Below are 24,567 nucleotides of genomic sequence, written 5' to 3'. Positions count from 1 at the left end.
TGTGCTGATGTGGTTGACCTTGAAGAGGATGATGATGTCCTGATGATAGGACAGCATGTCCTACCCTACCTCCATCAATGAAAACGGTCCATGTGACAACTGTGAAGAATATTATGATGATGGCGATAATGATAGTGATCATTATTAACACTGACAATGACCTACCTTTGAGGCAGTGATATTAATGGTGTCCGTAAAGAGAGTCCATATCACGGATTCATTGCAGTATGGTGATGTCAAGCTGCCAGCATAGCGGTAGAAGTTCTTGACGTTGGAAGGAAGAAGTTCTTCAAGCTTGAAAGGTGACAGTGTTGTATTTGTGCCTACAAGCAGACCACACACTGTTTAATTATCTGAACATTTAGTAAAGTGACAAGAATGGTTTGTTTTTAATGAAACTGAGTGAGTGAAAGAGTTAAATGCATCGTCGCATCGACAGTTTTTAAGCCCTATCGTGACTGGACAATGTTATACTTGACTAATAATACATTGAAACATGTCAACTACGAACAGTACAATAACTAGTAATATGTCACATTTCATATTTTTAAAACTTGTTTAGAAAATTTTAAAGAGGAAACAATTACTCAACAACACAAGTTGAAATATGAGCTGTGATAGCCAGCAACCAAATTTAGGCCACCATACCAGGAATGATGGGGAATTCCGGTACCTCTGATACTTTGTATGAAGCTGACAAAATCCTAGGTGAAAATCAAATTTGGGAAAAGGACACCGACAACTAAAATCAGGACCATTTCCATATGGCTCCCAGACGTCAGGCTTTCTACGGTTGATATTCTAGAATAATAAATTCCAACTAAAAAGTTGAAGAGGTAACGGAAGATGAGGGTAAGAGGAAGACCTTATGAAGACAGGTAGTGAGTTCCACAGAGTGGGAGAAGCGACTGAGAAAGATCTTTCACCCAGTTTTATGTTAGTGTCTGGAACAGTTAAGCATATTTGAACGAGAGAGCGTAGGCTGCTAATAGTCTATTGAATTGAAATTAGAGTTTGTAGATATTGTGGATAGTGTGGATCATGAATGGCATTGTAGGTAATATTGAGCAGCTTGAACAAACAAAATTTCCCTACATTTCTGAGAGATAGCTACTCTAACATTAGTACACAGAGCAGCTAAAGATAAAAAAATGCGAATATATATATATATATATAATAATGGGATCATCACAAACATAAATTTTATGAATGCTAAAACTCGCAATAGATGTGTACCCTACTCACACACGAGTCCCACAGGAGACAGGTCAGCCAAAGTGGCCCAGACAGAAGACGATCACACTTAAACACTTAAAGCAAAGCAAGAACAACAACTTTGAGGAATAGTGTCCTTTGCAATGATCTAATGAAATACATCAAAATGTGTGATAGCACTCGTTTCAGTTTATGTTGTATATATAGTGTCTTTCTGATAACGAAAAAAATATAATTTCTTATGATAACTTTTCCGCCCACTGTATGAGTGGTATGTTCCACATTAAAGTTAATAAGAAATAAATATATCCCGTAAAAATATTTTACTTCTGGTGTATGATTTGATTAAAAGTGCATAACTTATCCTGTAAATTCTCAAAATGTCTGCTTTCTGGCCACTTGGTCTGTTCCACTTTAATGAAAGGTAAACAGGTAACTATTTCTTAACTAACCATCCTTGACTAATTCTGACTAAAGGTGTCGTACGTATTTTATATTGATCAAACTGTTATTAAGATCTGTACAAATCTTCTATTTCTTATGTAAAACATAACGAAATACAAATTATTTCATAACATCATATAGTTGTCATAATGAAAATAGTATTAAAGCATTGTTGTCACATGCAATAATAATACTGTTCGGTATCATTAGTAAACTTTGCACCCACATATTATGTGAAACCTACTATAAAAGGTGAAGAAATTCAATGAAGCAGTGGTAAAATCTAACCATATATACAAAATTGTATAGTTTTGGAAATACCAACTATACAAAATTGTATATTTTGGAAATACCAAATATACAAAATTGTATATTTTGTATATATGGGTATTTTTTCTTGTGTATTGAATGAAGACAGACATAAGATTAACAATAGATGATGATGGTAAACTATATTGAAGGGGATACTATATTGAAGGGGATCCATGTCATGTATGTCAGAAGTGTTCTACCTATAATATCACGACAGCCTGTAAATTAGCAGGGAAAGACGGTAACGATGGACCGCAAGGAGCCAAGTCACCGAGCCTGACCAACCCCTCCAACTTAGACGCCGAATATGTGTTTGGGAACCGTGAGGACCATGCAGTGGCGGTGATGTGCTGATGTGGTTGACCTTGAAGAGGATGATGATGTCCTGATGATAGGACAGCATGTCCTACCCTACCTCCATCAATGAAAACGATCCATGTGACAACTGTGAAGAATAATATGATGATGGCGATAATGATAGTGATCATTATTAACACTGACAATGACCTACCTTTGAGGCAGTGATATTAATGGTGTCCGTAAAGAGAGTCCATATCACGGATTCATTGCAGTATGGTGATGTCAAGCTGCCAGCATAGCGGTAGAAGTTCTTGACGTTGGAAGGAAGAAGTTCTTCAAGCTTGAAAGGTGACAGTGTTGTATTTGTGCCTACAAGCAGACCACACACTGTTTAATTATCTGAACATTTAGTAAAGTGACAAGAATGGTTTGTTTTTAATGAAACTGAGTGAGTGAAAGAGTTAAATGCATCGTCGCATCGACAGTTTTTAAGCCCTATCGTGACTGGACAATGTTATACTTGACTAATAATACATTGAAACATGTCAACTACGAACAGTACAATAACTAGCAATATGTCACATTTCATATTTTTAAAACTTGTTTAGAAAATTTTAAAGAGGAAACAATTACTCAACAACACAAGTTGAAATATGAGCTGTGATAGCCAGCAACCAAATTTAGGCCACCATACCAGGAATGATGGGGAATTCCGGTACCTCTGATACTTTGTATGAAGCTGACAAAATCCTAGGTGAAAATAAAATTTGGGAAAAGGACACCGACAACTAAAATCAGGACCATTTCAATATGGCTCCCAGACGTCAGGCTTTCTACGGTTGATATTCTAGAATAATAAATTCCAACTAAAAAGTTGAAGAGGTAACGGAAGATGAGGGTAAGAGGAAGACCTTATGAAGACAGGTAGTGAGTTCCACAGAGTGGGAGAAGCGACTGAGAAAGATCTTTCACCCAGTTTTATGTTAGTGTCTGGAACAGTTAAGCATATTTGAACGAGAGAGCGTAGGCTGCTAATAGGCTATTGAATTGAAATTAGAGTTTGTAGATATTGTGGATAGTGTGGATCATGAATGGCATTGTAGGTAATATTGAGCAGCTTGAACTTTATCCATTGTGTAACTGGCAACCATTGAAGACTCTGCAGTACGGGTGTGATGTGCTCTGCGGACTTACTTCTGGTTATGGTACGGGCTGTAGTGATCTGCACACGCTGCAAGTGGGTAATTGCAGATACACAGTGTAACAATGCGTGTGACTAAAGCCCCGCTCGCCAGGCCGTAACAACCAACTCGCTCTCAATTGTCAGTGTGATGAATGGAGTGAAATTGCGAATAAATTTACCATCTGCAACAATCTTAGGCAGGGCATTGATGATGTTATCCAGAACCGTCTGATTGCTGTCCCCGATCTGTAATCGAGGTAGAGCAGAATATTATAGTGCATACAGAGTAAATATGTCTAAAGACGAGTGACGTATAGTCAAGCTGATAATATGTGTGTGTTTGTTGTTTAACACCGAGCTCAACAATATCCCAGCTATATGAACGCGGCATGTATGTAATCAAGTTCAAACAAAACAATTAAGTGACTGATATTATGAGCAACGATCCATGTCGACGACAATCTATGAACCAAGTCACCGAGTTTGCCAAACCTATCTATGCAGTTTTTATGCAGACAGGTCACCTTTTCTTAATAGCATTAGGCCATGATGTATGCATGCAGTGACATGCAGAAACGTCAGATATAGGGTGTCTCGAATGCAGCAAAGAGGGTTTGGGTGATCCTGGCACAGTCAGGCTGGTTAGGCTTATCATCACCCCAGGGCCCTTTGCCCCCTCTACATGCAGCCCAGACACTTCTCCCAGAAAGCGCTGCCTAGTCAAACCCACCCAGAACTTTTCGGAGAATGTGAAGACTCCCTAACACTGTAGCCTTCTGCAATACCCAGATTATCAGAAGGGCTGTACTCCTGGTAGCAAGCCCGGATACTCTCCCAATGTCAGTCAACAGATTGGAAGATTCCAAACCTAAGGCACCGAGAACAATGTGGAGTCGGACAACTTGGTACTTGGGACGCAAGCGTAATATTTCGAAAGCGGGGTCCGCATATTTGCCATGTTTTCCTGAATCTTGTCAATCACATTAGTGTGAAAGGGACAGAAAAATCAATGATATAAATGATTTCATGGGAATTATCAAAAAGGACAAGATCAGGTTTGTTGGCCTGGATAGGTCTGAGACTATATGCGGGCCTGTCCCAAAGAATTTTGTATTTGTAATTTTCCATGACACCCACTACAAATTCTAGGTCGTACCATGGATGAACCTATGAGTCAAAACTACAAGCATGGTGAAGACGATAATCTAGCTACTCAATCATGTCGCTTAAGATACTGTGTTTGTGCCAAAGCTGGGCATCGACTGACAATGTGTTGGACAGTCTCATTAAATCCATTGCATAATCTACATTACATTATTATTATTGTTATTGTCGTTATTATTATATATTTGTGAGTGAGAAATATTACCTTAAAGAAGAAGCCCCAAACTGCGAGGCCATCAGCCTTATCCACTGCGTCCAGTAAAGTGCCGTATGCTGTCTTGTAGTTAACAATGTGCAACTGAAAACATAATGCTGAGTAACACCATAAGAACTACGATCAGCAGCTTCTTCAAACAAGACATCATTGATATTTTGGCTAGATTTTGTAGCTCAAAATATATTTCATATATTTTGTAGCTCAATTATTTTATTAAAAAAAAAAGTAACGAAGTGTGTTCTTTGGACACCTGTCTTCTGAACAAGATTGTTGGATCACAGGTCAGCAGAGCAGCAAGTTAGGGAGCAATCATTTGAAAAGGAAACATTAGTTCCAGCAAACAGGGATGCCACTACTCAAATCACTTAGCATCAAGTGTCGTGTTGTTTGATGAATATTCGTAGAATATACCAAAAGTTTATAAATACCAGTATACATAGGATGCAACCAATAAGATCGGACGTGAGCACATACTGCTTTCGGAACACATCACCTCTTCACTCATGTCATTTGACTGAATATGTCAAATGCGACAACAATGCTGACATTACAAAGTGCAGGATTGCTGTTTGCCTACCTCCATGGGAAATGTTTTCCCATCCAACGTGTGCTCTGACCCCTCAAAGTTTGTTTTACCCCAGTGAAAGTGCAGCTGGGCAGTTGTGTAATCTCCGCTCAGACCTCCCCCCGACACCCCAAGAGCTGCCCCGGAGAAGTCCAACTGGGCTGCAGAACGAAGCATGAGAAACTGATTGTTCTCTTTCCATCATATTCCATTTCTAAAAATATGCTTATATGCAAGACGTGCTTATCCTTCTCGCGACAATTAGTGTCATCACTGATTTTCAGTGACCCATTCATATATTTTTTACCGCTATTTTGCCTGTTACGAACATTGGAAACTGTTTCGGTGTATAATCGAGACTGGTTATGGTCTGTGGCGATTTATAGTAACAGACCATACCTGACAGAAACTGACGTGATAAAGAAAATACAGCAACAAGGCTTTCCTGCTCATTTGAATTTCTGCATGACTTCCTGGCATCATGTTCATTAAACTACGAATTTATTTAATTTATGCATAACTTGCTGTGTGGGGGGTCACACAAACGAAAGTTTCACATATCACAAAACACAACAACATATAAAATGTATTTTGGGGCATATCACAAATAATATGCACGTGGCACTATAAAGATGCATGCAGAACGAATGTGTAATTGGCCAAAATGACATTTTTAATATGGCTGCTGTGGACGTTGCCCAGATAGGACTTCTGTACGCAGGTTTAAGAGAAACCACATATCTACGCATTTTTTCAGTTTCGAAGGTATTGTACTTGATGATTTCAAAAATGTAAGAGTTCACATGGACTGACGTACAAGAACTTGGAGCTTCTGTACAATGGCGATGTTGTATACACTGATGGTATATTCTCACCATCTCCCAAGCTGTTCAAACAGTTGTATACTACGTGTACTGTCTTGTCGAGACTCGATTATTTACAGACTGCCATCATATAGCTGGAATATTGCTGAGAGTGGCTTTAAACAACAAACAAACAAACAGTGTATGCACGTAATGAATACTTTTATAGGCCGGAAGAACCAGATAGACACAGAAATAAGAAAAGGTAATAAGTTCGATGAATTGGAAGTTTACTTGACAATGTGATACCAATGGTGAGAACCTGTAAGTCCTTGCAAGAACATTCAATGTTCTAAAATTCTGCTTTCCCTTACTTGTGTCAAAGTCAGTTTCCATTTATTCATCATGACAATATTGTATCCCAATGATTTGGTTTCCTGAATTTATGCAAGAGGATATTGTCTGTAATTATATCTACACAAGATGTTTCACGTCCAGATCTACGCTGGGCGCAAGACAAGGAGCACCTGCCAGCACTGTAAATGTACATTTTATGTGACCATGACCCCAAGAGACGTACTGCTTTTTACTTCAGAATTTAACATCAACCAGTTTTCGTTAATAGACTGTAAAGTAAACGTCATTGCATCACCTGTATGACCAGTGTTCTTCAGGGGGAGAGTGACATTAGTTATGTCATAATTGTGCATTGTGAAACTGTCGTAGCTCGTGACCTTGGCATGTTTTGGTTGGATGTTGATAGGAGATTGCTGGCTGCCCCCACACGTTGCGCTAACATTGGTCCAGCGGCTGGGTCCTGAATAGACAAGGAGTACTTAATAATATAGACATGTAGATCGTTGTACCACTGTATATGTTACAGATATGATGAAGTAGTTCATTTTAAACATATGTTTGAAGATTATTGAAGATTAACAATAATAATAAAACAGATATATTTCTTCCTTGCTTGAACGTTGTAGCCATAGTTGCTGACGTGTTTAAAATACTGTTTTACCTCTTAAGGTGACAACTTCGTCTTTATGGTTCACTTTGTTTGAAAATAAACTGCGGATGTAAAACAGTTTTATAGTTTATAGGACCTTCATCAATTGACTGAGAATATCAGTCTTCGCACAGGCAACAATCAGTGAAATAGAAAAGGACTTACCTATGTTACCAAAGTAACCCCACTGGGCATCACCTACATGAATAAAACATCCTTTCGAGCAAAGACAATGGAATATATGGACAATTGGAAAAACGCCTTTTTGGTAACATAATAAGTTTTTAAATATGAATGAGTGCTATAAATGCAAATAATCCGCTCTTATTAGTCACACTGAGAAAGCAATACCTAAAATGCTGGACTTCCTCATTGATAACGTCTATGTACAGAGACAGTCGCCTTTTACGGCAAGAATGGGTTTCTGAAGTCTTATTCTACCCCGGATCTACACGGGTCCCAAACACAGTAAATAATATTCGATACCAAACACAGGCGACAATATTCTATACGAATGTAAAATACTATCGGAACAAGGGCAAAAGGGTGGAGCTGTGTTTGATCCCGTCTCACATAGATATTCATGGAAATGAAAAAGTAGACACATTCGAAGCTAGCGTATGCCATTCAGCAAACTAAGGATAAAAAGCAAAATCAAAGCCTCCATAGCCCAAACAAGGCAAGCCCTAAGGACGCAAGTAAGATCAGCAGATGGCTTTACAAAATTCACCCCATGATCCATTAATTGTCATACTCATAGTCGACGGAACGGAAAGTTAAAGCAGTCAACGTCTCAGGCTCGGTCACAAAAAGCTCTCTGACAAGGTATCTTACGATCAACCCGAATCCATTGCTCACTTGTTACTGGAATGTCAGGACCATTCCCCAGCCCGAGCTGGTCAAAACACGAATTGCAGTTAAATTCGCTATCTGGCATATATCTCCTAAGCGAAAGACGAAATAGCAAAGGCCAAACTAACTCTATTTCCGAGAGATGGTCGGCTACTCGAATGTATATAAATAGAGCAGCCAAAGAAACTCTCAGTTTCTCAAAATCGAAATCAATACGAAAATAGAAATGTTATCGATACAAGAACAGATATATTATAAATACTAAAACTCACAATAAATATGTGTACCCTTCTCACACACATGTGTCTCAAAGAGACAGGTCACACGAAATTGATGAGGCAGAAGGTGACCTCTTAAGCACTGAAAGCGACAACAACAACGCTTACGAAGTAAAAAAAGTTATCCATAAAAGGTGAGGTGAGGTGAGGTGAAGTAGAGTTTAAAGTCGCGTTCAAGTAGTTGCACTTGTATCGCGACGTGCATGCGCGCGTGTGTGTGTGGCCGTGGCTGTGGCTGCTTGTTCTAGTCCGGACTAATGCCGATTTTAATTGCTAGTCCACTGAGATAACATGCCGCAGTTTAACATGAATACCCCACAGTATACTGTCTCCGAGCCGACCAGTTCTTGTTTTAGCCGATCGCCAGACAGGGTAACAACAAGTTTCATCTTTTAACGTCTTTTGGTATGACGCGGCCGGGGACATAGCCCCCGACCTCCCACTATCCGGGCGACGCTCTACCACGAGGCAGTGGAGGCGATCTTATCCATAAAAGGTGTCATGTATTTAAAGCATAGTACTCTCCATTAAATGTTATGTGGTGAACAAGAAAGACTACAAATCACATGTGTTATCCAGCAGAGAATGATCTTATTCTGGGCCAAACTTGTAACTGGTAAATCTACTGTATTTGTCTAGAATAATTTTCCAAGATAACGTGTTTCATATAAGTGGACTTACTATATAAACAACTCGCTAAATAACATTGGCTTAAGTTATGCGTTGAATGATCAATCCTTTCCTAGCCTTCAATGGTTATATGTAATACTAAGCAGATCCGGGGTAGAATAGGTCTTCAGCAACCCATGCTTGGCGTAAAGGGCGACTTTGCTTGTCTCACTAGGCGACTAACGGGATCAGGTGGTCAGGCTCGCTTGATGCATGTCATCGATCCCAATTGTGTAGATCGATGCTCATGATATCAATCACTGGATTGTCTGGTGCAGACTTGATTATTTACAGACCGCCATCATATAGCTGGAATAGTGCTGAGTGCGGCGTTAAACAACAAACCAACCAACATAATGAGCAAGCTATTACGGATCAGTTTAAACAGCTTTGGTCTGCTTATGCATCAAATTCTGCTAAAGGTATATTTTACAGGCTCTTCAAAGAATATCTGTTATTTAAAAACTATTTACTGAGTCTCCCATCCCGGATATTCATTCTGCTTCTCAACTTTAGAACATAGTGGAACGTGGCCCTGTGTAGAGCACACATGTCACATGGTAAGTTAAGCAAGGGATGGTAAATGTGACCGTAAACCTTCCAGCGCCTCACAGGCAGTTTGGGTTGTATACTTCCCAGGGACAAGTCGAATGACAATCGAGTCCCCACTGATCCATTGACTGGGGTAATAATAGTGAAGCGCTGTGAGCATAACAAATGCATATATTTTTTATGTAACCATAGATTACCAGGTGAGAAGGGTCGATTGATTCATTTCCCGCGCCATCTGAGACATTTTTATTATGCAATACAAGTAATTCGGGTGATGAATATCATTATTACTTACATGCCCCTACTTTCACCCCTACAGAATTAGATCTTTTCATGCTAAGTATATAGCAAGATCTAATGTTATTAAGTTAAATAGTCTCTTGGACACTAATAATGTATTACAATTACAAATGTTTGCTATTATTTTGTAATTGTAATACTGTATTATTGTTCAACAACTACTGCTGATGTATTGAGAATACTACATTGTACATACCCCACCTGGGCGTGCTATCCTCTATTTATATTCATATTTATTCTTCATATGTCATTGTAGACTTGAAGACTATTTACTTAGTCTCCCGCCTCAGCTATTTATACAATCTATACAGTTTAGAACATACAATCGAAGATTACCAGTTGAGAAAGGCAGATGGATTAGATATACCTATATATAGTTATATATAGTAAGCCTTGATGCGAATGAGTTAAATTTAATTTTGAACATGAATAGTGTGCCATGTGTCAGAATTGTAAATGTTATAAGAAATAACTGTTCTGAAAACTATGAAGTATTATCATTGTTTGAAAACCGACACTGTTCATGTTGTTGGCTATTATGCACACCAACACTATCTAATAAGTGAGACGAGTTCTATGGATGAACAACTTCTTTATTACAATTAGTGCGACGTTTCGGTGTAGATTCTAACACCTTTATCAAGCAATAGATGGATAGGGCTAAACAACATAGGTAATATACACTTATTGACATCTAAGTTGTTACAGTGACTAGTTGTGGACACAGAGAGGTGATGAAGCTAATTGGAGGCCAGTGGATGACTAAGAACCCAGAGTAAACAAGCAGACAGATGGAGATGATGGAAGCCACTGTATTAATTGGATGGACAAAAGGATTTAGCAATTAGGTGATGGTAAGCAGGCGGGATGTAATAGCCTTGGTCTCTGTTCATTGCTGGCTGGATCCTTTTGATGTAGATGGCTTCTAGGAGTTTCCTGATTTTGTAGTCTGATTGGTTGTTGGCCAGGATCTTGATGTTGTTCCACTGGATGTTGTGATCGGGGTGGGTTTGGGTGTGGTCGGAGATGGCTGATTTTGAGTCATTTTTTTGTACTGAGGTCTTGTGTTCTTTTATTCTAATGGGTAGGGGCCTGGATGTTTCTCCTACATAGGAGTCGCCACAGTCACATTGTGTGTGATATACGGCTCCTGCTGGGTCTTCTTTCATTGATGTAGGGGGCTTGCCATTGGCGCTGAGGATGTTCTGGATTGTCCTGCCTCTCTGAAATACTGTATCAATGTTGGCGTGGTGTTTGAGCAGTCTGCGGATCTGGTGGCTGGCTGTTCCTATGTAGGGAAGACTGATGACAAACGGGGCTGTCTGTTGTCGTGGAGGCCGCTCTCTAGGGCTGAGGATGCTGTTGATTGTTTGTTCAACTAGGCTGCTAGGGTAATTGTTGAAGTTAGTGAATACATGGCGGAGGTGGTTGAGTTCAGTTTTTAGCTGTTGTGGCGTGGAACAGATGTTGACAGCACGTCGGGCTAAGGTGGCAGCCCTAGCAGCCTAGCAGCCTAGTTGAACAAACAATCAACAGCATCCTCAGCCCTAGAGAGCGGCCTCCACGACAACAGACAGCCCCGTTTGTCATCAGTCTTCCCTACATAGGAACAGCCAGCCACCAGATCCGCAGACTGCTCAAACACCACGCCAACATTGATACAGTATTCCAGAGAGGCAGGACAATCCAGAACATCCTCAGCGCCAATGGCAAGCCCCCTACATCAATGAAAGAAGACCCAGCAGGAGCCGTATATCACATACAATGTGACTGTGGTGACTCCTATGTAGGAGAAACATCCAGGCCCCTACCCATTAGAATAAAAGAACACAAGACCTCAGTACAAAAAAATGACTCAAAATCAGCCATCTCCGACCACACCCAAACCCACCCCGATCACAACATCCAGTGGAACAACATCAAGATCCTGGCCAACAACCAATCAGACTACAAAATCAGGAAAATCCTAGAAGCCATCTACATCAAAAGGATCCAGCCAGCAATGAACAGAGACCAAGGCTATTACATCCCGCCTGCTTACCATCACCTAATTGCTAAATCCTTTTGTCCATCCAATTAATACAGTGGCTTCCATCATCTCCATCTGTCTGCTTGTTTACTCTGTGTTCTTAGTCATCCACTGGCCTCCAATTAGCTTAATCACCTCTCTGTGTCCACAACTAGTCACTGTAACAACTTAGATGTCAATAAGTGTATATTACCTATGTTGTTTAGCCCTATCCATCTATTGCTTGATAAAGGTGTTAGAATCTACACCGAAACGTCGCACTAATTGTAATAAAGAAGTTGTTCATCCATAGAACTCGTCTCACTTCATCACTCCAACTTCCAAATGCCACTGAAAGAAACTATCTAATAAGTCCATCTCAGCTGATTATACCTTCTGTAGAGTCTCGACCATGTAACCAAAGATCTGTTGAGAAGGACCGATGGATTAGATACCCTTATACCAAGTATCTAGTAATACCTAAAGTTAATGTGTTGATGTCATTTTGAAAATTGATAACGCATCATAATTACAAATAACTGCATTTCGAAAACCATAAAGTAAAATATTATTGCTTAACAACTGTTGCTGTTGATGAGGTAGAATATCATGTACACACCTACACCTGCCAAAACCTCCATTAATTTAAAATTTATGACACCCTTCATATAACATTGTAGACTTGAAAACTATTTATTAATTCTCCCTCCCAAGCTATTAATACCATCAGTAAATTTTAGACAATGCAATTAAAGTTCTTTTTGAATGTTAATATTGAATCAGAATTATTTTTTTGAAAACCATGATGTAATATCATTGTCTAATAACTGTTGCTGCTGATTAAGTAGACTATCATGTACAAAACTTCACATGTCAGTACCACCCCCAATTCAAATCTGTACTCATGACACACTTCATAAGATCCCTGTAAATGATCTGAAACTGTAATAAAGTGAATTTGAGTTTGAGTTTAAGTTGTAAAATTTGGGGTTAGACATTTTGGCAAGAAACAGGCATCCCCCATGGTCACCAATTATGCTCACCTTCTAGCTGATCCGTTTTTTTATGCATAGGAATCGGAATTTCTGTTCGGATTGGCAAAGTCAAAACAAGGTAATTTGGTCAAAACATGGGAACATATGGTACAAGTCAAAATAGGGAATGGCATCGGACATCAGTTTTGCGACTGATGTGTCGAATTTGGAAATGTCCTCCACATGTCTACAATAAAACGTTTTGAAAGCTTCACTGATGCCTTGAATGTTGTAACCTTTGTCAAACAACTTCTGAGCAAGAGTCTTATGACGCTCTTTGAAATCTTTGGGAGAAATGGCATGCTCGATTGACTATGCTTGTCGTAGGTGGCTACTAACTGGGTCGGGTGGTCAGGCTCACTGACTTGGTTGATCCATGCCATCGATCACAATGGCGTGGATCGATGTTCATGATATCAATCACTGGATCTTCTGGTCCATACTCGATATTATTTACAGAACGCCATCATATAGCAGGAATATGGCTTAAACAACAAACAAACAAAACATATGGATCCACGAATAATAACTCCAGCACCTCTCCTGTACCCAGAACGACGAAATGAAGGTCACATTTAACAGGTCTAGAAGATATCAAAAAACAGTCTTAATATAAACAATTCATAATACTCGCTTTTGTGTCTTCAAAATTATTTCAAGTTAACGTGCGCTTTCACATGAAATTATCAAGGCACTTACCAATTCTTCAACAGTGCGGCAAACTATTTATTCGTAATTTTTTTCCAAAAAATACAGAGCCATTTTTAAAACAATGTGAACAATATTGGTTTCTATTCATTCCATGTTTTACTTCTTACGACATGTTTTTGACTAGATATCAATCTTTATTCAAGTACTTAAGAGACCCCAGGCCTATAGTACATGTGACAGAGATGTTGCACACAATATTAACTATTATTTACAGATTTGGTTCTATATAACAGCGCGTGGAATATGTACATGGCTAAGTTTTGCATCATTAATTTATCTAGACTGTTTAACAATTGTCGGAATTTCACAATATTTGGATCGTTAACTAGTATACAGAAATATATTTTTCTCACAGTGGAGTACAATGGACATACAAGTAAAAGTGATGTATATCCCCTATATCTTGACTATTACACATTTTACATAAACTTTCTGACCTTGGAGTTTTTGTGTATCTCCCACTCTCGATGCATAAATCATGGGATGAACATCGAAATCTTGCCAATGAATGGCGGTACATGTATTTCTTTATATTTACATAAAACAAATATTGTTCAGTGTATATATGAGTTTTTCGACATTCTATAATATAAACATTTATTAGATAATGTCAACGAAAATGACCACGGTTGCAGATAAATATCTTTTAACTTCTGTAGAAAAGAATTGGTAAATACACTCCCAGATTGTACGTATTGATCATACGAAACATTTCCAAAACCACTATTGAATAACATTTTTTAACATAAATTACCCAATTAGTCTTTCCATTTGTATCGTATAACATCACCATAATGTAATATTTCTTAGGGTATCTTGATGAATTCATTTTAAGGAGTTTCAGTCAGTACTTTATGACTTTCAGCTGTGAATATATGAACAGAGGAAATCTAACACATTCTCCATAAACCATTGCGCTAGATGTGTTGGGTTTTACACCAAGAAATCATTTAAATGCAAATAAGTGGACCTTTTCGATATCATTAAATTGCTTTAATCCCCCTATTTCAGCACCGTAAAGTAAGATTGGGTTACTTTTAACATCAAAGATTTTAAAGAATGACTTCTAATTTATATCACCAAGGATATGTATATTCTTTATTATACCAAATAAAACTTTTTTGGCCTGAACTAATGCTTCTCTTACATGAATAGACCAATCTAGACTGTTACTGAAATAAACACCCAAATATTTATAGTGTGTAGTCGCATTCAAACTTTCACCTATAAAGGACCCTTTTTTCAACCATTTTTGAATACAATAATGTTGGTTTTGACTCTATTACCAGTAAGTCTCTTGTTGATAATAAAAGTAAATATTTTACTGAAGATACACAGAGAGTTATCCCTCTGTAATTGTTGACATCTTTAGAAGCACCTGCTTTATGAAGCGGAATTAAAATACCAATAGACCATGTTTCCGGGAAGTATCTCTCTTCAAACATCACATCAAATAACAGTTCTAGGAATGGGACAAGTAGATCAGACGTATAAATAATTCAGAAATGGTGTCATCTATTCCTGGAGATTTGCTGCATATTGAATGATGGATGCTGTTTAATATTCCTCTTTTGTTATAGGCATATAGTTTTTGACTACTGTGCGATTACCTCCCTTACCATTCCTCTTAGGCGCCGCATTAAAGGCATTCACTCACTCACTTTGAGTGTCTTTGACACTAGTCCGTTTTGACTAGGGTGTTTTATGGCCATTTAGAAATGTTCCAGTTATATATACTTTTAAGAAACCTTTATCCCTCTTATTATTATGGTAAACCTGGCACATGTCGTGTATATCAGGGTTAAATAAAAATAAAACCGAACAACTAACAACACATCGAGAAATTTAAAAGCCAGTAGACCAAATATGGTATAAACAAGTGTTTTATAAAAGAAATGCATGTACTTCCTATTCAGTTACCAATAAGTCACACAGACGTTTCAGAAGCCTTTTACAAATAGACCACGGTCGGCGACAGTGGCTAAAACGAGTCTTTTATTGGTTACCCAGCCATGGATAACAGAATGGCGACTGCTACAGCAAAAACAACACTCAACAAATCTGTAACATCACTTCTCATCCCAAATAGTGGTTACTCGTCAGTGATAAGGTGTTACGTCAGAGATCTAATGCAACAGAAGTGGGGCACCCACGTAGATATTAAAACATTGAATGAACTTAAACATTGTTGTTTACACCTACTTGGCGATGTCGCTGTGATTTGTTTCCCTTGTGGCGAGAGAATCACAGTCATGCATGTCCTGCTCGACTTTGTTGATTTTTCAATCACAGGGGATAAATATTTCAAAGCATCATCAGTCAATGAGCTTTCTAACAACGTTCGTACTCTTTAAATCAATTGTAATTTCAAACAAATCGCTTTCATAGCAAACAATTTTAATATACATATGTTTTATAAAAAGTAAATGACCTTTTATTAAAAGAGAATAAGATAGAAAGGGAGATTGTTAGTTGCTGTACCCTCGAATGGGTTGAAATAGTTAGACCACACCATTCAAAGTTTGTTTCTACAATCACCAGTAACTCTAGGGTGGCTTGTGGTTTCTGGTTGCAAAATGGCTTAAGGTTTAAGGTTATGAATTTAACGCAGGTGCGACCGAGTCTCCGCACTGGGACCACATAAATATGTTGCATCATTTTAGGGCTTAATAATGTATTTGAAATAACTATTGGCATATCGTCTCTCGATTCTACTTCATAATAAGCCTCTAATTAAAAATTTAAAGTAGATAAACATCAGTTGCAAACTTGCATGACATTTTTGTGTGTGTGTGAAATGTATTCAAGTGAAGCCAGTTAAGAGAAGTAATGCATGTACAATCAGAAAAAAATATTATTTTCGTACAAACTATTTATAACCATTGAAAATAACAACATAGGCGAGTAGTCGCTTATAACCTACATAACCGGTCTGATAACAAGGATTGGTTCATACACGATTGGTTGATTCATAATTAGATCACACACCTACATGTACCTGGATGTACTTGACGATTGATAATTTACCGAGAGAGCGACGACGTCAGATATGAGGATGGTGCAATACAATAGGCGAAGTCAGCGATAGGGTTATGGAGGGATTAAATGCAAGGTATGTCATTTCTCATTTCTGCAGCATGGCATGTCACTTTTGTGTTGTAAGCATGGAGTGACACATGACATTACCACGACACAAGTGATATAACATGCTTACCACAAAACAAATGAAATATCATTCTTACCACTAAAAACAAGTGACAAGTAATGCTCACCAAACACAAGTGACATATCATGCTTACCACAAAACGCAAATGACATATCGTGGGTACTACAAAGAAGTGACATATACTTTCCACGAAACCCGCAATATGTCATGCTCACCGAAAAACAACTAACATATGCTTACCACAAAACACGTGACATGTCATGCTCACTGCAAATACATGTCTCTAAAATATGCCTACCATAAAACAAGTTGTATATGCTTACCACAAAACAATTGAAATTTCATGCTCACCACTAAACACGTGACATGTCATGCTCACCACTAATAGACGGGCAGCCTAGTGCATTTTGGACAAACGAACAAGGTACCAATATCCGAGCATAGGGACATTTATTGTGTAACACAACATATTCCTATATGGATGTCTGCCGGGGACCCCCTGCTGCGTGTGACCCCTGGACCCCCAAAAGAATGGACCATACAAGGGCTGGATCAAACATTGGAGGTATAACATTAAAGTAAGTGTAAATGAAGTGGTTCATCTCACAGAGTACAGAATGGGCCACACCAGACAAATCTTCCTCTGCATAAATCCTGCCAGACCCCCTAGTGAGGGTCCCACAATTTGGACTGGGTTTAATATTGGAGGTACCACATAACGGCATCATAAAATGAACAATTGCACTCTACTTATAACAAAATACCCATTGCCAGTCATATCATCTTCTGCATAAGACCCGCCAGACACAACCCCACCCAACCCCACACAGCTGACCCTCTGTAATCCTAGTATGCATAATGAAACACAGGGGTCAGACGAGCATTGAACATCAGCTCTGAGAGTCAAAAATGGTCAATTTATGTTTTGTTCTTAAATATGGATGAATTTTATTGAGATTAAAATCACATAAGTATAAAATTAGGTCTAAGAATATTAGTATTGATATCATAGATTAGGCCTATCGTTAAAATGTAATGAAAATGGCATGAATCTCATTCTTGTGAATATATATCTGATCAGCTATGAAGTCCTCAAGGCCTGCTATAGCCTGATAGCTTGGCTATGGGTTCCTATGAGCCAAAACATGCTTAGATAGGCATATGATGCTACGTGCCATGATTATTGTATGTTGCAGAATGGTTAATGATAGTTCCTAATACCACTTGAAAATGTTTTAGGACGATAATCTGGAAAATCTAGGTGATATTTGTGTTTAAAAACCTATGATCTCTCTGCAAGTTTTATCATCTATAAGTTTAATTCCGGCCAAATATATCCATATCTATCAATTTTATATAGACGTCCTCTCTTCGTTGACGAGATACTATAGCGTCTGGAAAATCAAGTCTAACCCAATGCAATGTTAATGATTGGTTGCATAGTTCTCGCTCGATCGTAGGCCTACCTGTCGCACAAATTTAAAAATGGCTTGGAAGTTTACAAATACGTTCGTACGAGTAAGCTTCAGAAGAGGAGCCGAATTAATAAGATAATGGTTTTAGAAAACGCTCTTTCTATTTATCATGGCGAGAAGGTTTCTTTTAAAAATCAAGCCAGATCTCCTTTGTGTTAACATGCCCGCAGGTTTTATATCATCAAGCATGGTTTTATCCATGCAGCATGCATTGATACGGCGCCAGAGAGTCGAGCAGTACTCCAGGCTGGAGAGTTTTCCACCAGACGCAAGGAGAAGACCTTTTCACGCTCAGCTATCGACTTGACCTTTGAACAGACTGTCAACAGAGATGCAGCATCACCGAGGAGCATTGTAGGGTATCATCACTCGCGTAATGCAATAAGAAGATGGTCCATCACATCAACCCATCAGGGAATGGCTGTGACGCAGCTGCGGAGTATGACGGGGTTGGAATCAATGGAGCAGCCAACAACACAACTTCGGGCAAGCAGAATTGAAACAGACAGTCGCCAAAGGGATGCCTTGTTTAATGCAGGTACAGAATCGTGGGACCCCTTTTCACCACCAGCATCTACATCTGCCTGCCTCATGAACATCGCTACAGGAAGAGCAGCATCACAGGTAACTCAAGAATATCTGGTCACAAACTTTATGGTAAGTTCCAAGAGGAATGTACCGCAGACAACGAAAGATTACTAAAGTCCATCACAAGGAGAAAATCAGAAGAACTTTCTCATTTGATGCAAAATTCAAATATCTATATTATCAATATATAGTAAGCACAAATTTTGATACCCATTTGGGGTGGGGATGGGGGGTCTTGCGAGCCTTTTGCAGAGGAAAGTTTGTCAGGTATGGGCCGTTTGTACTCAGTAATATGTACCTGTTCATCTAAACCTACTTTCATCTGGTACTTTGAATGTATAAATTTTACAGAGTGCATAGAGGGTTAACTTTTTGGTGAGTGTCTGGCGGGCCTTATGCAGCAGATGATTTGTCTGGCAATGGCTATTTTGTATTAAGTAGAGTGTAATAGTTCATTTTATGTTGATTTCATGTGGTACCTGCAATGTTTAGCCCAGCCCAAATTTTGGGACCCTCACTGGGGGGTCTGGCAGGATTTATGCAGTTGAAGATTTGTCTGGTGTGGCCCTTTCTGTACTCTGTGAGATGAACCAGCTCATATACACTTACTTTCATGTGGTACCTCCAATATTTGATCCAGCCCTTGTATGGTCCATTCTTTTGGGGGTCCAGGGGTCACACGCAGCAGGGGGTCCCCGGCAGACATCCATATATGAATATGTTGTGTTACACAATAAATGTCCCTATGCTCGGATATTGGTACCTTGTTCGTCAGACCAAGGTGCTCTGGGCTGCTGCTCCGTGACAACGTAAAAACGTGACATGTCTTGCTCACTTCAAAACAACTAACATATGCTTACCACATAATTCGGGTATATACGATGTAACTTATTTTGCACACGGCCATCATGTGACTTGGTGAAATTGCCCCGATGATAAAGTATTCATGGGGGAAAGTTGCGTGTCAAGTGACGAACACAATGCATCACAGAGCGAAGCCAATACATGAATAAGACATTTCTGTTTCATAGAAAGTCAAATTTCACACAACACTGAATAATGACTGTGTACTTATGAAGTAGCAATGTAGGTATTATGGATCTATGTATGCACACGACCATATCATTCTCACTCCCGTTGGGAAACAGAGGTGGTCGTTCACCAACAGGTATCTTTGATGTGCATATGATCACCAGGATAGGTCTTCAGCAACCCATGCTTGTCGTAAAAAGCGACTCTGCTTGTCGTAAGAGGCACCTAACGGGACCGGGTTGTCAGGCACCCTGACTTAGTTGATGCATGTCATGGTATTCCAATTGCGATTATTTACAGACCGCCGTCATATAGCTGAGTGTGGCGTTAAGCAACAAACAAGAACTATGATCACCAGTATTGGTCGTACTCCTGTTGGCCTGTAGGAATCATGAATGTGTATGTATGCTTTATTTTCCCTCTCCATTGAGGGATAACACAAGGACAGGTCGGCTTAGATTCAGTAGACTGTGTCTGAGTGGGGTATCCATGAACTGCGGTATGATATCTCACGCACCCGCACACCCATACGCACATGTACACGCATGAAGCTGAGGCACCGGAAGTCCCCATGGTCCTTCTTGTGTTAATCTACCTTTTGTTTTTGGCCATCAAGAACTTTCAAATAAAAGTCATAACGTTTCAATGTTTTATCATCTAATAAGATCTGTGATAATCTAGTTATCATAATGGCTATCGTCGACAGGTCTTTAAATATCACCAGTGCTAATAACTTGTGATTCTGGCTGAAATAATGCATGTGTGGCGTAAACTTTAACAATTTACACACCCATATCCATCAGTAGTAATATATCTTCGGCACGAGAATCAAAACAGTGCGAACAGTGGACTGATGATCCGTTAAAGCGGGATATAAAGTATGTATGTTCTATTAGAAAGTAGTAATACGTACAAATTACAATGAAATAATTTATTCATAAACAACCCATTACTGCACACAATCAATTCGGTCAACATGACATGCACTGAATGTACATACTTCTGATATCAGTTTTGTGCTTATACATGTAGGTCACATTTTTATGTATATTTACCAACCACCTGTCTGTCTTATGTTCCCATAACAAAAGCGTCTACACTCATGAAAGCAGCACCAAGTAACCTGCCATACACCTTTGTGGTTTAATCATAGACATGTGATGTATTGAAACAGAAAACGGTTGGGTGCAACGCCGCTTTGAACGGTATTTCATTTCTATCACGGCTTGTCACTTTATTGTGGAGGAAAGCCTGAAGTGATGCAGGTCTCAGACGTTTACCACTTTAGTGAAACCCACGAGCAAGGGGTTCAAATTGTAAGTGCGATATTTGTATAATTCGTGTTCGAACATACATTATGGCCAAAAGATGTATGTGCGATTCAGATATACTGGGTTGTTCATCTGTGTCATTGTGAACACCGTTGGACTTTCTCTTAGAAAGGGAGTGACTTTAAGAAATATGCACATAGTGTTGGGGGTAATGAAACGTTACTGTACGAGTATGTGTTATTATTACCCACGTGGTGAAGATACAGGTGGTAAGATACTAAATCCGTACGTCACACGTGTGTCGTACAAGGTTGACCTTGTTTTATTCGTTTTGATTGGATAACCGTGTCCCCGGCAGACATCCATATATGAATATGTTGTGTTACACAATAAATGTCCCTATGCTCGGATATTGGTACCTTGTTCGTCAGACCGATGTGCTCTGGGCTGCTGCTCCATAAAAACATGACATGTCTTGCTCATTACAAAACAACTAACATATGCTTACCACAAAACACGTGACATACTATGTTTACCACAAAACATGTCATGCTTATCATTTGTGCCGTAAAATAGCAAATTTATTTATTTTCAAAGCTCAGATATCTATGCATTCACTTTAAAAGTTTTAAATCAAATTAATTTTTTTTTAATTTTTAAAAAAATTGTGTGGCTTCATAAAACAATTTTACGAAAAATATCTAATAGCTCTTACACTGTGTAATCAAGTAAGTCGATACAACATTTTATGATATTGGTGGGAGGGTTAAATACATTGCAGACGCTTTATGTATAGCTACAACAGATATCAGTAGTGGTCAAATGTGTGATGAAGGAAAGATGTATAAAGCTTTTAAGTGATGTTGTAAAGACATTGTACAATTTCAAAAAAATATCAATTCGGTAATCGATTAAATGAAATGTATATCACAAACACTGTATTGAAAAATGCATAGATATGTAGCGGTCTTAAAATTTCCGAGTCACGTGAAGGGATTCGAACGACGGACCTTCTGATCCGGGGTCGGACGCACGACCAAAGAGGTTAACCCCGTCAGCAAGCTAACAAGGTGAGGAATACATCAGCGGTATGCTTCACGGTATCCAATTACATCCAGAAAATATCAGACTATTTCTACTTAATTTTGTTTTAGTTTTGCCTCACCTCGCCTCTTACCTTCTTGTTTATGTACTTACCCGCGATGGTTTTATCCCAAACCAGAGGAATCACAACAAAGCTGATTGTCAATATGTAGAAGCCGCCCATCATTAGCAGTGTAACGTTCAATATCTCGCCCTCCTTGATTTACAATTCGGGTATATACGATGTAACTTATTTTGCACACGGCCATCATGTGACTTGGTTAAATTGCCCCGATAATAATGTATTCATGGGGGAAAGTTGCGTGTCAAGTGACGAACACAATGCATCACAGAGCGAAGCCAATACATGAATAAGACGTTTCTATTTCATAGAAAGTTAAATATCACACAACACTGAATAATGACTGTGTACTTATGAAGTAGCAATGTAGGTATTATGGATCTATGTATACACACGACCATATCATTCTCACTCCCGTTGGGAAACAGAGGTGATCGTTTACCAACAGATATCTTTGATGTGCTTATGATCACCAGGATAGGTCTTCAGCAACCCATGCGACTCTGCTTGTCGTAAGAGGCACCTAACGGGACCGGGTTGTCAGGCACCCTGACTTAGTTGATGCATGTCATGGTATTCCAATTGCGATTATTTACAGACCGCCGTCATATAGCTGAGTGTGGCGTTAAGCAACAAACAAGAACTATGATCACCAGTATTGGTCGTACTCCTGTTGGCCTGTAGGAATCATGAATGTGTATGTATGCTTTATTTTCCCTCTCCATTGAGGGATAACACAAGGACAGGTCGGCTTAGATTCAGTAGACTGTGTCTGAATGGGGTATCCATGAACTGCGGTATGATATCTCACGCACCCGCACACCCATACGCACATGTACACGCATGAAGCTGAGGCACCGGAAGTCCCCATGGTCCTTCTTGTGTTAATCTACCTTTTGTTTTTGGCCATCAAGAACTTTCAAATGAAAGTCATAACGTTTCAATGTTTTATCATCCAATAAGACCTGTGATAATCTAGTTATCATAATGGCTATCGTCGACAGGTCTTTAAATATCACCAGTGCTAATGAATTGTGATTCTGGCTGAAATAATGCATGTGTGGCGTAAACTTTAACAATTTACACACCCATACCCATCAGTAGTAAAATATATTCGGCACGAGAATCAAAACAGTGCGAACAGTGGACTGATGATCCGTTAAAGCGGGATATAAAGTATGTATGTTCTATTAGAAAGTAGTAATACGTACAAATTACAATGAAATAATTTATTCATAAACAACCCATTACTGCACACAATCAATTCGGTCAACATGACATGCACTGAATGTACATACTTCTGATATCAGTTTTGTGCTTATACATGTAGGTCACATTTTTATGTATATTTACCAACCACCTGTCTGTCTTATGTTCCCATAACAAAAGCGTCTACACTCATGAAAGCAGCACCAAGTAACCTGCCATACACCTTTGTGGTTTAATCATAGACATGTGATGTATTGAAACAGAAAACGGTTGGGTGCAACGCCGCTTTGAACGGTATTTCATTTCTATCACGGCTTGTCACTTTATTGTGGAGGAAAGCCTGAAGTGATGCAGGTCTCAGACGTTTACCACTTTAGTGAAACCCACGAGCAAGGGGTTCAAATTGTAAGTGCGATATTTGTATAATTCGTGTTCGAACATACATTATGGCCAAAAGATGTATGTGCGATTCAGATATACTGGGTTGTTCATCTGTGTCATTGTGAACACCGTTGGACTTTCTCTTAGAAAGGGAGTGACTTTAAGAAATATGCACATAGTGTTGGGGGTAATGAAACGTTACTGTACGAGTATGTGTTATTATTACCCACGTGGTGAAGATACAGGTGGTAAGATACTAAATCCGTACGTCACACGTGTGTCGTACAAGGTTGACCTTGTTTTATTCGTTTTGATTGGATAACCGTGTCCCCGGCAGACATCCATATATGAATATGTTGTGTTACACAATAAATGTCCCTATGCTCGGATATTGGTACCTTGTTCGTCAGACCGATGTGCTCTGGGCTGCTGCTCCATAAAAACATGACATGTCTTGCTCATTACAAAACAACTAACATATGCTTACCACAAAACACGTGACATACTATGTTTACCACAAAACATGTCATGCTTATCATTTGTGCCGTAAAATAGCAAATTTATTTATTTTCAAAGCTCAGATATCTATGCATTCACTTTAAAAGTTTTAAATCAAATTAATTTTTTTTTAATTTTTAAAAAAATTGTGTGGCTTCATAAAACAATT

General features: G+C 38.9%; 1 protein-coding gene across 1 annotated transcript in view; it reads right to left on the bottom strand.

The window, feature by feature from the left end:
* Positions 1-22,415, bottom strand: part of LOC139456505 (carbonic anhydrase 7-like) — a 30,128-nt gene extending 7,713 nt beyond the window's left edge. Inside the window, exons 1-7 of the mRNA XM_071238255.1 lie at positions 22,343-22,415; positions 7,375-7,407; positions 6,856-7,020; positions 5,413-5,561; positions 4,824-4,916; positions 3,634-3,700; positions 2,483-2,640 (exon numbers count right to left, since the gene is read on the bottom strand). Coding sequence (XP_071094356.1) covers positions 2,483-2,640; positions 3,634-3,700; positions 4,824-4,916; positions 5,413-5,561; positions 6,856-7,020; positions 7,375-7,407; positions 22,343-22,415 — 738 coding nt within the window. The remainder of the gene's footprint in view (positions 1-2,482; positions 2,641-3,633; positions 3,701-4,823; positions 4,917-5,412; positions 5,562-6,855; positions 7,021-7,374; positions 7,408-22,342) is intronic.
* Between the last annotated feature and the right edge of the window lie 2,152 nt (positions 22,416-24,567).

The sequence above is a fragment of the Haliotis cracherodii genome, unplaced genomic scaffold (assembly GCF_022045235.1).
Source record: "Haliotis cracherodii isolate W230 unplaced genomic scaffold, xgHalCrac1.p SCAF_11, whole genome shotgun sequence".
Classification (NCBI taxonomy): domain Eukaryota; kingdom Metazoa; phylum Mollusca; class Gastropoda; order Lepetellida; family Haliotidae; genus Haliotis; species Haliotis cracherodii.
The sequence above is the reverse complement of the archived record's forward strand: the minus strand, read 5'-3'. Positions and strand labels throughout refer to the sequence as shown.